Source organism: Sciurus carolinensis, chromosome 13, assembly GCF_902686445.1.
Source record: "Sciurus carolinensis chromosome 13, mSciCar1.2, whole genome shotgun sequence".
Lineage (NCBI taxonomy): Eukaryota > Metazoa > Chordata > Mammalia > Rodentia > Sciuridae > Sciurus > Sciurus carolinensis.
The window spans coordinates 859671-871995 of NC_062225.1; the positions used below are offsets into that span (position 1 = coordinate 859671).

At 59.5% G+C, this 12325-nt stretch overlaps 1 protein-coding gene and 1 long non-coding RNA gene across 3 annotated transcripts in view; one reads left to right on the forward strand and one right to left on the reverse strand.

The window, feature by feature from the left end:
• Positions 1 to 295: 295 nt before the first annotated feature.
• On the reverse strand, positions 296 to 2395 carry LOC124963256 (uncharacterized). Its single transcript, XR_007104693.1, has 3 exons — positions 1935 to 2395; positions 1493 to 1671; positions 296 to 1111 (listed from the first exon to the last, which is right to left on the reverse strand). It is a non-coding gene; the product is annotated as an uncharacterized LOC124963256 (long non-coding RNA).
• Positions 2396 to 2490: 95 nt separating this feature from the next.
• The window catches only part of St3gal5 (ST3 beta-galactoside alpha-2,3-sialyltransferase 5), a 31999-nt gene continuing 22164 nt past the window's right edge, over positions 2491 to 12325 (forward strand). The window contains exon 1 of one of the 2 annotated variants that reach the window (XM_047522287.1): positions 2491 to 2634. In XM_047522287.1, the coding sequence (XP_047378243.1) occupies positions 2559 to 2634 (76 nt within the window). In that variant the 5' untranslated portion in view covers positions 2491 to 2558. The remainder of the gene's footprint in view (positions 2635 to 12325) is intronic. The other variant, XM_047522290.1, reaches the window with a different exon arrangement.

Sequence of the window (12325 nt, forward strand, 5' to 3'; positions counted from 1 at the left end):
TCTCTTACTCCCAGCTTCCGCGCACTCCCAGCTTCTCTTCTCTCAGCTTCTTCTCTCAGCTTCTTCTCTCAGCTTCTGCGCACTCCCAGCTTCTTCCGCCCTCAGCTTCTTCCGCCCCCAGCTTCTTCCGCCCTCAGCTTCTTCCGCCCTCAGCTTCTTCCGCCCCCAGCTTCTTCCGCCCCTTACTCCCCCACCCACCAAGCTTATATACACTTCAACCAATGGGGGGGGGGCACACGAGGTAAACCGCGGACAGCGGCAGGCATAGAATAGGTACACGAGGGGGGCATGCTCTAATCACATCGTTAACTAGCCAATCATTGGAATTCGCTGGTTGTTTACTGTATAGCTGGCCGCTTTTGGCTCAGCGTCAGGTGCCATCTTGACCGTGCCCAAGGCTGGGGGTCCTGGAAACCCCGACAAAATACATTCCCTAAAATCACCACTGATCGCAACAGAAAAGCCCCTAAACACTGAGAGGCGGTCAAGCTCATGAGGATACAATTTTTCCAAAATTCTAAGTTTCTCTTCAAAGTCTGGATTTTTTCATCATTGGCAACAGTCAACTGGCTAGCTTGGAACTCAAGATCCTCCTGCCTCAAGGTCCCTGAAGGTCCGCAGGGCTGCCAAGGGGCCCTCACACGGTGTTTTGCTTACACCCAGCAGAACTCACTTGTGGAACGAAGCGAGAGCAAACCTACCCAAGCAGCACCCAGTATCACAACAGGCGAGGCCGGGGGTTGCCTGCCGTCAGACTGACCCGAGTGGTAAGCCAAGGACATGGTAGCTGCCGTTCCAGATTTCTAGGCAGTCCTGCCTCTTTGCTCCTCTGAGACCAGCCACAGACCTGGCTGTGAGCTCTGAGCCACCAGTGAGGCTGAGATCTGGTGGCTGGTCCTATTTGGGGGTCTTTGGGGTAGGGCTCGTTTTGCTGTTGGAGTGAGTCAATCCCTCTCTCCTTGCCAGATGTGAGTGGGCAAGGTAGTGGGTGCTCCTCAGGGGTCCTGGGGGCCAGAACAGGAGGCAGCAGCTTCCCTTCCTTCTTTACCCTCCTTACACCGGTGCTTCCAAGTCAGGATACAGTGCGGCAGGCTCCCTGGGCCGCCAGGACCTGGGAGAGAAGCAGAGACAGCTGACCAAGCAGGCGGGCCTCAGCTGTCCTCCACAGAGGCAGGGGGCGGTGCTCAGCATTCTCACAGTGGCCACTGCCCAGGGCAGCTGCTCTGTCTGGCTGACTGGGGCCAACCTGCTGGCTTTAGCTGCCGGTGACAGCTTTTTCTCCATTTTTATTCTAACTGTTCCCAGCATCCTCACCTTAAGATGATCCAGAAATATTTTTACGGCACTCCCGCTTGGGAGGCCAAAAGCAGAGTCCTCCACCCTTCCTTCAGTGCCTTTGCACTTGACCTTGGTCACCCAGATAGTATATTTTCCAACAACCCTGCCCCACCAGAGGAAGAACAGAGATAGCTCCAAACCAGTTGCTCCTTACAGCTGTTCCAACAAGGCTCTGGGCTCATGCAAATGCGCTTGGTTCAGGGGCCAGGATCTTCCTTTTCATCTGAGAAGGGAATCAAAGGCACACAGCACCGGTGCTCTGAGTCTGTCACCCGAAGAGTAAGTTCCCTGCATTAGCTCCACCTGAGTCAACAAGTCTTGAGGTTCTGGATGCTGGGGACATAAAATGCACACAGGGCTGTGTTAGAGAAGTAACACGTCAGTCCTCTAAAGTTTTATTAATTCCAATTGAGGGGAGATCAGTCGAGTAGAACAGGGGAGGGGGAGAAGGGGAGGGAAAGGGGGAAATACTGGGAATGACATTGGCCAAATTAAATTGTTATATGGTGCACATGTACGAATACGTAACAGAGAATCCCATCATTATGTACAACTGTAAAACGCCCACAAAAAAGAAAATAAACGTTTCTAATTACTGAATGCTAAGACTAGTATTTGTGCTTTTAAAACCGGTATGGTCTTTCTTCTCCAGAATCCAGGGGGTCCGCAGGAGGTATGGAAATGAGCCCAGGTTCCGAGGCTGCGACGACCGGCGACTCGCTTGCGTTCTCTGGGCTTCGGCCACCCAGCTGGGGACACAGTAGCGTGGCGGTAACCCGCGCTCTCTCCGCCAGCACGTCCAGCGGCAGAAGGCGGGTCCCGGGACACACCCGCGGGCCCAGCGGCTGGCCGCGCAGACCCCAGAAGCTGGGGCGCGGGCGCGCACAGCGCGTGGCTGCGCGAAGCCCGGGCTTCCGCGGCTCAGCGACCGCCGGACCCCGGCAGCGCGCCTTCCGTCCGCGGCCGCTCACCCCTCGGCCGCAGCCCGGGCGCCGACACCCGGCCGGGCCGCGCGCGCCCCCCGCCGCCCCGCTCGGCCCGCGACGCCGCCCGCGTGCGGGTGGGGGCGGGGCGGGCCTGGGCCTCGCGCCCCATTGGCCGCCGCGGCCCCGTGACGCCGCCCCGCCCCTCGCGTCCGCGGGCCGCGGGCCGCCGTGAATGGGCGCGCGGCGCCGGGGCGGCGGGGGCGCGGGCCGGGGGCGGCGGCGCCCGCTCCTAGGATGCGCGCGGGGCGGCGGGCGGCGCAGCGGCCTTCCCTGCAGCCGCGGGCCCGGGCGGCGGCACCTGCCGGCCGAGGTACGTGCGCCGCGCTCCGGGCGCAGCGGGCCGGGCCGGGCCGGGCCGGGCCGGGCGGGGGGCGGCCTCCTGCCTCGCGGGTCCGGCCCGCGCTGCTTGCTGCCCGCGGGCGGCGTCGGCTCCGCGCTTCGCAGGAACCTGGCGGGGCGGCGGGCAGGGGTCGCGGGCCGGGGTCGCAGGCCGGGGTCGCAGGCCTGGGGTCGTGGCCGGGGCCGCGCAGACCCCGCCGCCACGCAGGTGTGGACGCGGCGGAGGCAGAGGCCGGCGGCGGGCGGCGGGTCCAGGTCCAGGTCCAGGTCCAGCCGCGGTGGCCTTTTGCCGCCGCTCTCCGCAGCGGCTTGGGCTACTTATTTGCTGGAAGCTTCGGAGCCGGCGGAGCCAGTTAACTCGCCTCCCCGGAGGGTGCGGGGCCCTCTGCGAGGCCGCCGGAGCCCCGAAGCCGCCTGCTGCCTGGTCGGGAAGGCGCGACGCGTGGGTCCGCAGCTGACCCTCCCTGCCCCCTCTGCGGCCAGCCCTGCGGAACAGACACGATTTGGCGACCTTTGGGGTTCTGGGAGTTTTGAGCAGGGACTTGACGGGACATGCCTTCTTTATGCGCCTTTTGCAAGGATTTCGGGGAGCGTCTTTCGGATCCCAGCCAATGGACAGGCGGGTACCTGCCGCTACCAACACCGCTGGTGACCTTGGCGGGCCCCCGGTGGGGCTAGAGCTCAGGTCTGCTGGGAGGCTTAGCCTGCGTGCCGAGGTTCCTCCCAGGCTCTGGCTCCTGGGTCTGCCCTTAGAATGCACTCAGGAGTGAAGGGGTTTCTGCAGAATCGCCAGCCGAGGTGGAGGACGGGTTTTTGTGTTCTTCTGCTTTACTTCATGTATGTGGACTTTGCTTCTTTACCTGTCGTTCATTTAAAAGGGAAAACAGTTTTGGGTGCTGTATCTGGCACCCACGAGGTGCCTGCCTCTGGTGGCAAAGTCTGGGCTGTGTGGGGGTCACAAAGAGAAAGGAGACTCATCTTTTGCCCTCTGGTGTTTAGCCAAGCCCTCCCTTTGGCTTACAACCTCTAATCCTCTTGAGCAGAAGGAAATGCTTCCCGAAACTGGGAAGAGGGGTCCATTTCTGCTGAAAGAAGGGCACAGGCTCCCACACAGGACAGGTGTGCTTTCTCCGTGTAACCCCGAAGGCCGATGGCTCAGAGGGGCATGCGACAGGCTCTTGTTAGCAGCAGGAAATCACCTGACTTCCATCCATTGTTTGGAGAGGAGGGCTGGCTGTGAACCGAGAGCTGTGTTCAGAATGCCATGTCTTTACACACGCGTGTCCGTGGCGCGGGTGCTGCTGCTGCTGTAGGATGAGCCGGCCCTTGGAGAGTCTTGGGGATTGGTGCTTCTTCCTCTGGGCAACAAAGGAAGTGGGTGAACTGAGACAGCGTGGGGTCCCGTGCCACGGTGGACTGGCCTGAATCAACCCCGAGAGCTCACCTTTATGGGTGATTCTTAGAGTTTTGGCACACACTGCAGACCATCCCGTATGATCAGAATAGATGGTGTGGCGAATGTGAAGGACATGCTCAAGGCAGATTAGAACAAACCCCTGTCCTCCCGTTAGCCTCCTGCATGCTTCCTGGCTTCCCACGTGGGCTATTCCTAGCAGGCAGGGAGGGTGGCAGATGGGAAGACGTTCCTCCTCTACAGGCTGGCGGCCTGTGGAGACAGGAGGGTTGAGATCACCCTGGAGGGCATGCCGTGTCTGTAGTCAAGCTGGGAAGCTTTGGCAGGAATGAAGCAACTGGGAATAGACACGCCGACACCCCACGTGCTGAGGCGGGATCAGCGTGGGTGGCTGAGTTAGCCAAGGCCTGCACAGGAGGAGCCGAGATCGCAGGCCTGGTGTGGAAGGTAGCCGTCAATACAGATGGTGGCACCGCCCTCCGGGAGACCCAGCTGAAGCACAGGTGCCACGGGGGCGATGAGCGGGGGCGGGAGGACACTGCAGACTGCAGGGAGGGGAGCTGGGTTTTGTTTCGTTTTGTTTTTAGGTCTAACATAGATACCAGAAAGGTGGACATACCCTAGTGTCCTGCCCAGTGAGTTCTCCATACTGAACCCACCCACACACTCGCATTCAGATCCAGAAATGGCTGACCAGGACCCCAGGACCTAGCTCCCTGCTCTCCCTCTAGCCTCTGCCTCCACAGGGTCAGCCCATCCCGCGTGCCTTCCCCATGCTTTGTGTAACTGGAATCCTGCAGCTCTGTCTGTAAGCACTAGGCGTCTGAGAGTCTCCCAGTGCAGCCTGTGGCTGTGGCGTGTTGGCACTCATTGCTGATGGAGGCCATTGGTGAACACGCAGGTACTCACGCACCTTGTGAGCCTTTGGACACCTCCCAGCATCTGACCTTTGATGGTGCAGCTGTGGCCACTCTGGTGTCTGACTTTGTTGGTGTGCATTTCCCATGTGCTAAGGTGTGGGATTGCTGGGTCCTGAGCTCCTTTCGGGGACTGCAGGCAAGGCTGTTGTCCAGTCCTGGGATGGCCACTCCGGGAGTTGCTCCCTATCAGACGGAGGAGGCAGTTCCCAGGGGACCGAGGAAAGATTAGTCTTCCTGGCTGTTCCAGGTCTGGAGAGGTACCGTCACCTCCAGCTGCAGCCTGCCCTTAGGTGGGACAGCAGGGTAGCTGCACACGGGGGGACTCTGCCCCAAGAGCCCCAGTGTTAGGAAAGAGTCTCCTGCAGAGCCACTTACTGGGGGCAGCTCCCACCCATCGTGTGCAACAAAGCTCGCCCTGCAACGGGTGGTACTGTATTTGGTGTCCTTATGACTTGCTCTGTCTACAGACCTGTGGTCTCTGCTGGGGAGTTCCCCCTGACCTAGAAGGACAGCCATTTCTTGTTGGGGCTTTTGAGCCCTACAAGACCCTTCTTTTCTGTTACAGCATGAAAAGGCATCAGGATGAAGTGGTCAGATGGCCCTGGGTCCTGTACCCACGAATCTGCCATTTCCACTTGAGTGTAAACATCTGGAATTAAAGCAACTAAATATCCTGTGGTAGAATTTGGTCGACTTGATAAAAAGGCCAGCTCTGGTGGGGCATCCCTACCTCTCTGATCTCTGAGGCTGTTTGCAAGTCTTGTCTTCGTAATGATTGACCTGTGTGTGTTGCCACCAGCAGGGATGGTCCTTCTGTGAAACCTGGAGGGCGGCCCACGTGGGTCTAGTTCTTTGGGCCCTTTCTGTCTTCACAGATATTTGTTCCGCTTTCTTAATCTAGACGCCAGCAGCAAGAGCATCGGGAGGGCCAGTGTGGCTGCCTCTACCTTCCTCTTGGCTTGTCATGTTTTGTGTTCAGGTTCTTGGTCATCCAGGGCTTCGTGGCTGGCGTGGGCTTCTTGCTTGTCCCTCCGCTAGGTCAGTGCCATCAATGGGAATAGCACCTGAGCTCCACCTGCAGTCTTTTTCTTTTTTTTTTTTTTTTTAATAGATGGACACAATACCTTTATTTCATTTTATTCACTTACTTATATGTGGTGCTGAGGATGGAACCTAGGGCCTCACACATGCTAGGCCAGCGCTCTGTCCCTGAGTCCCAGCCCCTGCCCACACCTGGAATCTTAAATGTCTTAGGAGCCACATTTAGAAAGTTAAAAAAGAAAGCTGCAGATCTGGGTGTGAATTTCCCAGGAAGAGGCAAGCTCCTGGACTCAGCACCTCACACTGCCTCATACTACGTAAATTATTGACGAGCTACTTTGTATTCTCTGTTCTTCAGACTAAGCCTTCAGAGCCTGCTTCCTCCTGCTGCAGAGGAATCCAGGTGGCCCGGGACAGACAGGGCAGGGTCCAGCCTGCCTGGTTGATTCTGGCCTGTCGCAGATGTGTGGGCACGTGAGCTCACTCCCAGCCCGCAGCTTGGTGCCATTGCTGCCCGTTACAAGGGAGGAGATGAGTCAGAGACAGCCAGGAGCTGAGATGCTCGGGGCAGCTGAGACGCCTTCGGGCACGCCTGGGGTGGCCAGGCGAGGGGGCGTGTCCCCCCCCCCCCCCCCCCCCCCCCCCGTGGAATCCCAACGGCTGGTCTGGTGCGCTGAGCGGCCCTGTCTGTCCAGGGGTGAGCCTGGCACCTTTCTGCCCTGCATCCACGAGGCAGCCTCCCCCATGTCCTACCCCACGAGAGGACCTCCCACCTGGGTCCAGCCGAGGAGGTCTCTCAAACCCCAGGTGCTGCTCCTTCTTACTCTCAGCACCCCGTGGTGGCTGCTGCCTGCTTTTCCAGCACCCTGCTGGCTTCCTGGGCCCTCCTGGCTGGGCCCTCCCGGAGCTCTGCGCTTGGACTTCTCCCTTTGTGCCTGCTGTCCCTCCCTGGGCTGAGCCGCCAGCTCCCCTCCCACTCTGATTCCCACTCAGACCACACAGAGACCTGCTTTCCTCAGACCTTCTGAAACGTCCCTATTGTAACCCTTGAACACTTACTCTGCCCAGCATGGAATAGGTCAAGAAAAAAAACCAGGTTGGGCACAGAGGTGGCCCCTGTGGCCCAGCTCTGAGGAGGCTGAGGTGAGAGGCTGGAGCCCAGGAGCGTGAGGCCAGCCTGGGCAACACAGTGAAACATCTCAGAAAAGAGAAGAGATCACATGACAGATGGGTAGATCCACTGTCCTGTTGTGAGAATGGGATTCTAGGAGTGTTTGGAGGAGGGGCTTATTGCACATACTCAGTGTCCTGTTAAAACTTGTGGATGATTAAACCCGCTCTGTGTGCCTGGGAGCCGGCCCAAATGCTGAGTTCCAGAACTTTTGGAGCAAAGATAAAAGGGCCATGTGATGGGTGTGAGAGGAAGTCACGTTTGTGGTCAGGCCTCTTGCAGGCCCGTGTGCACGTTGCTGCTTTTGGAAATATGAACATGTTCAGCTTGTGAGTTCCAGTGGGAAAGGGAAAGGCATCTTCCTGTCTCCCTCTCCTTCAGTCCCCAAACTGCCAGGTGCCCAAACCCTGGTTGTTCCTGGTCACATTCCTTGCAGGTCCTCTTCCAGGGCCTGGCTCCTCCTCACTTGGGTTTTTATCTGACGGCTCTGGATCTTTCATTCATTCCTACAGGACAAGTAGCACCTCTGAACACCATGGTTATTGCCAGGCTGCCTAGCAAGCCCTGCCTGACCCGTCCCCTGGCCAGCTGCTCCCCAAGGACTGATTCTGAGGTCCCTTTGGCAGTGTCTGCACCTTGCCAGCACCTGGTGGTGCCCTGGTGCCTGGCACCTGTCACTCTGGTTTCCTGCAGATGATGCCCGCCATCCATCCCTGTGCCCCGCTGTGCTGTGGCGGGGGCAGCCTTAATGCTGGAGCCCTTTCGGGCTGGTCACACAGCCACTTCTGTGGCTGCCCAGCCCCCGACTTCCACTCTCTCCCGTCAGATCCGACTCTTCAGCCCAGGGACTTGTCCCCTGCAGACCAAAGGGAAGCCTTCCACTGAAAAGCTACCTGGGGCTTGGTTACTTGGGGCCTTCGTGGGGCTGCGGTGGTTGTGCTCCTGTGGCAGACGGGGCAGACGGGGCGTGATAATGTGCTGGCACGCGGCCCCACGGGGAGCCCATTCGTGATTCCTGGCTGAGGCTCTGGGACTGGGGCGGGGGCCCTGGCCTGCTCCTCTGGCCTTCTGCTGCTGCTGGGCACTCAGACCTTTCTTGCTGGCCCTCGCTCTCAGCAGCCCCCGGCTCTGGCACCTTCCTCCTCCGCCTCTCCTGCTTGGCCGCCCTGGCCTTGCCGGCTCTGGCTCAGCCACTGCGTCCCTCCTGTGCCAGGGTGTCCGTGGCCCCGTGACCCTGGTAGGACCTCACCATCTCCTCCCACAGCTGCTGTTGGAGGCCCGCGCTTCTCTATCTCTTGCCACTCCCTGCAGCCGGGGCGTGGGGGTCCCCTAGCACTGCTGGGGCACCTCTGAACTGGCTGTCCTGAGGGCCATTCACATCACTCCTGGGCAAGGCCCCTGGTTCCCCCGATGGCCAGGGACCGCAGCCCCACTGTTTGATGTTTCCCAGAACTTTGAGTGTTGGGGTATTTTTGATTTTCCTGGCGGATTACTCATTGAAGGAGGAAAGGAACTGTGTCTTACTTCCTTTTGTATTCTCAGTTCCCGGTATGTGAGAAGTGCTTTGCTTATTAAATAATTGAAAGAATCATCGGGCGAACAAAACAAATCACACAGTGGCCCTGACGAGCCCTTTCTCTGGGGCTTCGTTGGAAACTCAGCCCGAGTGCCCCCAGCAGCCCCTGCTGGCTAGGATCTTCTCCCAGTTTCTGGAATGGCCCTCCTTAGGAGAGGCGGGAAGGAGGCTCCAGTGCCGAGACTCGTGGCAGGTGTCCCCTATGGGAGGGTAGCAGGACCTTTTAAATGGTCTTTCTTGTGTTTTGTGACGTCTCTAACTTCTGAAGAACTTTTTTTCATACATGTATAGACTTTTTAGTTATCAGTGGACCTTTATTTTATTTATTTATGTATATGTGGTGTGAGAATCAAACCCAGGCCAGGCAGGCGCTCACCAGTGAGCCGCAGCCAAGTCCAGGTGTCTGACTTTTTTTTTTTTTTTTTTTTTTGCGGTGGTGCTGGGGATTGAACCCAGGGTCTTAAGCACGCGAGGCAAGCGCTCTGCCAGCTGAGCCACATCCCCAGCCCCAGGTTACTAAGTGTTCTATGAGTTTTTAGACGTGTTTCTTGGATTGGGCCAGTTCCTGAACTAGGCCCTGCCAGTCTGAGGCGTGAGGAGTTCCTCTTTTTAAACTCGGCCCCCCGTGCTGTGCAGTGGACCTGCCCTATTGTCCCTGGAAGGCCGGGCATGGGTGTGACGTGGTGGCCGTCTTGCTGCCCCGGGATGCCTGTCCCTGGGAGGGCGGGGTCCAGCAGGCATGGAGCACCGGAGGGGAGCTGGCGTGCTCCTGACTCACGCACGCTGCCAGAGCAGACCTAGCGCCCATGTCTTCCCTTCTTCCTGCCAGGAGTGGACCCCTTCCAGTTGTTGGCATTCGGTCTGACAGGGGTCTTGTCCTCCCTCTCCACCACGGTCAGCCAGCCCTGGTTTGACCCTCAGGGCACTTGTCTGACCTCACACAGAGTCCTCCAGTGGGCTCCCAGAGGTACGGGCGTGATGGAGCAGGGTATCTCCTAGCCTCCCCGTGTCTCCCAGCCAGTCACCTGTCAGTTACTGGGGGAGACCTTGCTGGGTGGGGAGAAGCCCGGCCCGCCCCACCTCAACCACCGCGTCAGACCAGGTGCCACGGAGGGGGCGACTCAGCAGCACGTCCCTGTCCAGCACCGCGGGAAGGCATGGCCTCGCTCTGCCCTACTCCAGCCAGGAAGCCACGCCTCGAGCTGAATCACGGGAAGCAGCCGTGGACAACCCAGCTGGGGGACTGTCCACGAGTAGTACTCTCCAGAAGGACAAGGTCATAACAGATAAAGGAGCTGCTTCAGACGTGACAGTGAATGTCACATGTGGTCCTCGACCGCACCCTGGAACAAAAACGCCTGTCCTTGTTAGATTTGTTCTAAGGCTGTCAGTGAAACTAATAGAGACACTTGTTGAAGGTCTTTGTTAAATTCCAGTATTAAATCGACATTACTTCCTGAGTTCTGCCTCCGTGTTCTGGTGGCTTAGGGAATGTCCATTTTTTAGGGAATGTGAAATACTTAGGGTAGGTGTCACCGTGTTCCTGACTTCCTGCCAGGTGGCTCCGTGGGGCCCGTCCTATGCAGTGGGGCAGCGGGGCAGGCGTGGCTGGCAGTCGGGGAGGCTGCGGCCAGTTGAGTGTCTTCATGCTTTCCCCGCGGTTTTTATGTAAACAACATCGTTTCAGGAGGGAGTTTACGAGCCCCACAGTCTCGGGGTCCCAGTGCCGGGCATCCAGCATCAGAAGTGGGGTGGCCTCCTAGGTCTGCCCTCCCGTGGTCATGACCAGAGTGCTCTCCTGCCTCGTTCGGCACCCTCGAAGGGTGCTTTGCCTCCTCTGGCCTTGCAGGGCGGGGGCAGAAGGCTGCCCTCCTGTGGGTGCTCGAGGCCTGGGGTGTTCCTCCCAGCCGGCTGCTGCGCTGGCCCAAAGCCACTGCCCGGGGCGGCCCCCATCCTGGGCGGAGGCTTCCAGGACTGTGGCCTTCGGGGGCTCTGCAGCATGGGGGTCGAGTCTGGTCTGCACTCGCTGGTAAAGGACGGCGTGTCCCCCGCTGTGACCTCGGGTCGGTGCTCTGCGGAAGCCCCGCGTCCCCTGCTCTGCCTGGCACGGTGCTTTCCCAGCCCCCCCTTTTAAAGCAGCGTAGGCCGGCCTCCCTGCTTCTGGCTGGGTTCCCCCTGGAGAGGGGCAGCAGGCCCAGTCCTCCGGCTCAGGGAGGACCTCTGGTTGGGCCCCTGTAGGTCTGCGGGTGCTTCTGCTTACCAGGTCTGCAGGGTTCCCGTGACACCGCCCAGCCCAGGGAGCAGAGGGGACGCGAGCGCGGCGTGGCTGCTGGCCCTCTCTCTGCCCTCCCAGGCCCTGCCCAGGCTTCCCGACCCTCCTCTGCCTGTATTGTCACTCTGTGTCCCCGCTCTTTCCCCGCCTTCTGCTCATTCCTGCCCTCTTTCTTTTCCAAAGTGGCCCTGACGTGTTAGTGCCCACCGGACCACCTCGCTTTGTCCCTTTCCTCCTTGGAAAAGCTGGAGAGAGAGCCCATGCTCTGGGGAGTCTGGACCGTGGAAGCGTCCCTTCTAACACTGCTTCCACAGATCAGCAGTTCCTCTAGGGGTCAGGCAGCCGGCTGCTGAGCTTGCCAGCAGTTGAGCATCTGTCCTTGCTCTGTTCTTAGGCCCACAGAGGCAGCCGCCCCTCTCCCCGGCGTGGTGGGCAGCCCGATTGCGTTCGCCTGCCCTTGCTCCACAGGCACACGCGGTGCTCCTGACTGAAGAGGGTCCCAAGCCCTGTTCATCACCAGCCTGTGCAGCCGGGACCCTCTATCCAGGCCCAGCGATCATCCAGCATGGGCACTCCGGAGTCTGGGCCTCGTGCTGGCCATGGCAGATGGGTGCTGTGGAGCAGTGGCCAGCGGGAAGGCAGACACAGGGTTGGGGCTGGACGTGCCCTCTGAGGAGGCCACCAAGAAAGGCAGGTTTGTGTGGACACCAGGGAGTGGGGGGACGTCCTCTGAAGGGCATAGCATCAGAGTGGGCTGCGTGTGGACAGTGGTCACGGCCTCACAGTGGGCCTGGTGTGGACAGTGGTCATGGCCTCACAGTGGGCCTGGTGTGGACGGTGATCATGGCCTCACAGTGGGCCTGGTGTGGACGGTGATCATGGCCTCACAGTGGGCCTGGTGTGGACGGTGATCATGGCCTCACAGTGGGCCTGGTGTGGACAGTGGTCATGGCCTCACAGTGGACTGGCGTGTGGACGGTGATCATGGCCTCACAGTGGGCCTGGTGTGGACTATGGTCACGGCCTCACAGTGGGCCTGGTGTGGACTATGGTCATGGCCTCACAGTGGGCCTGGTGTGGACTATGGTCATGGCCTCACAGTGGACTGCGTGTGGACGGTGATCATGGCCTCACAGTGGGCCTGGTGTGGACTGTGGTCATGGCCTCACAGTGGGCCTGGTGTGGACTGTGGTCATGGCCTCACAGTGGGCCTGGTATGGACTATGGTCATGGCCTCACAGTGGGCCTGGTGTGGACAGTGGTCATGG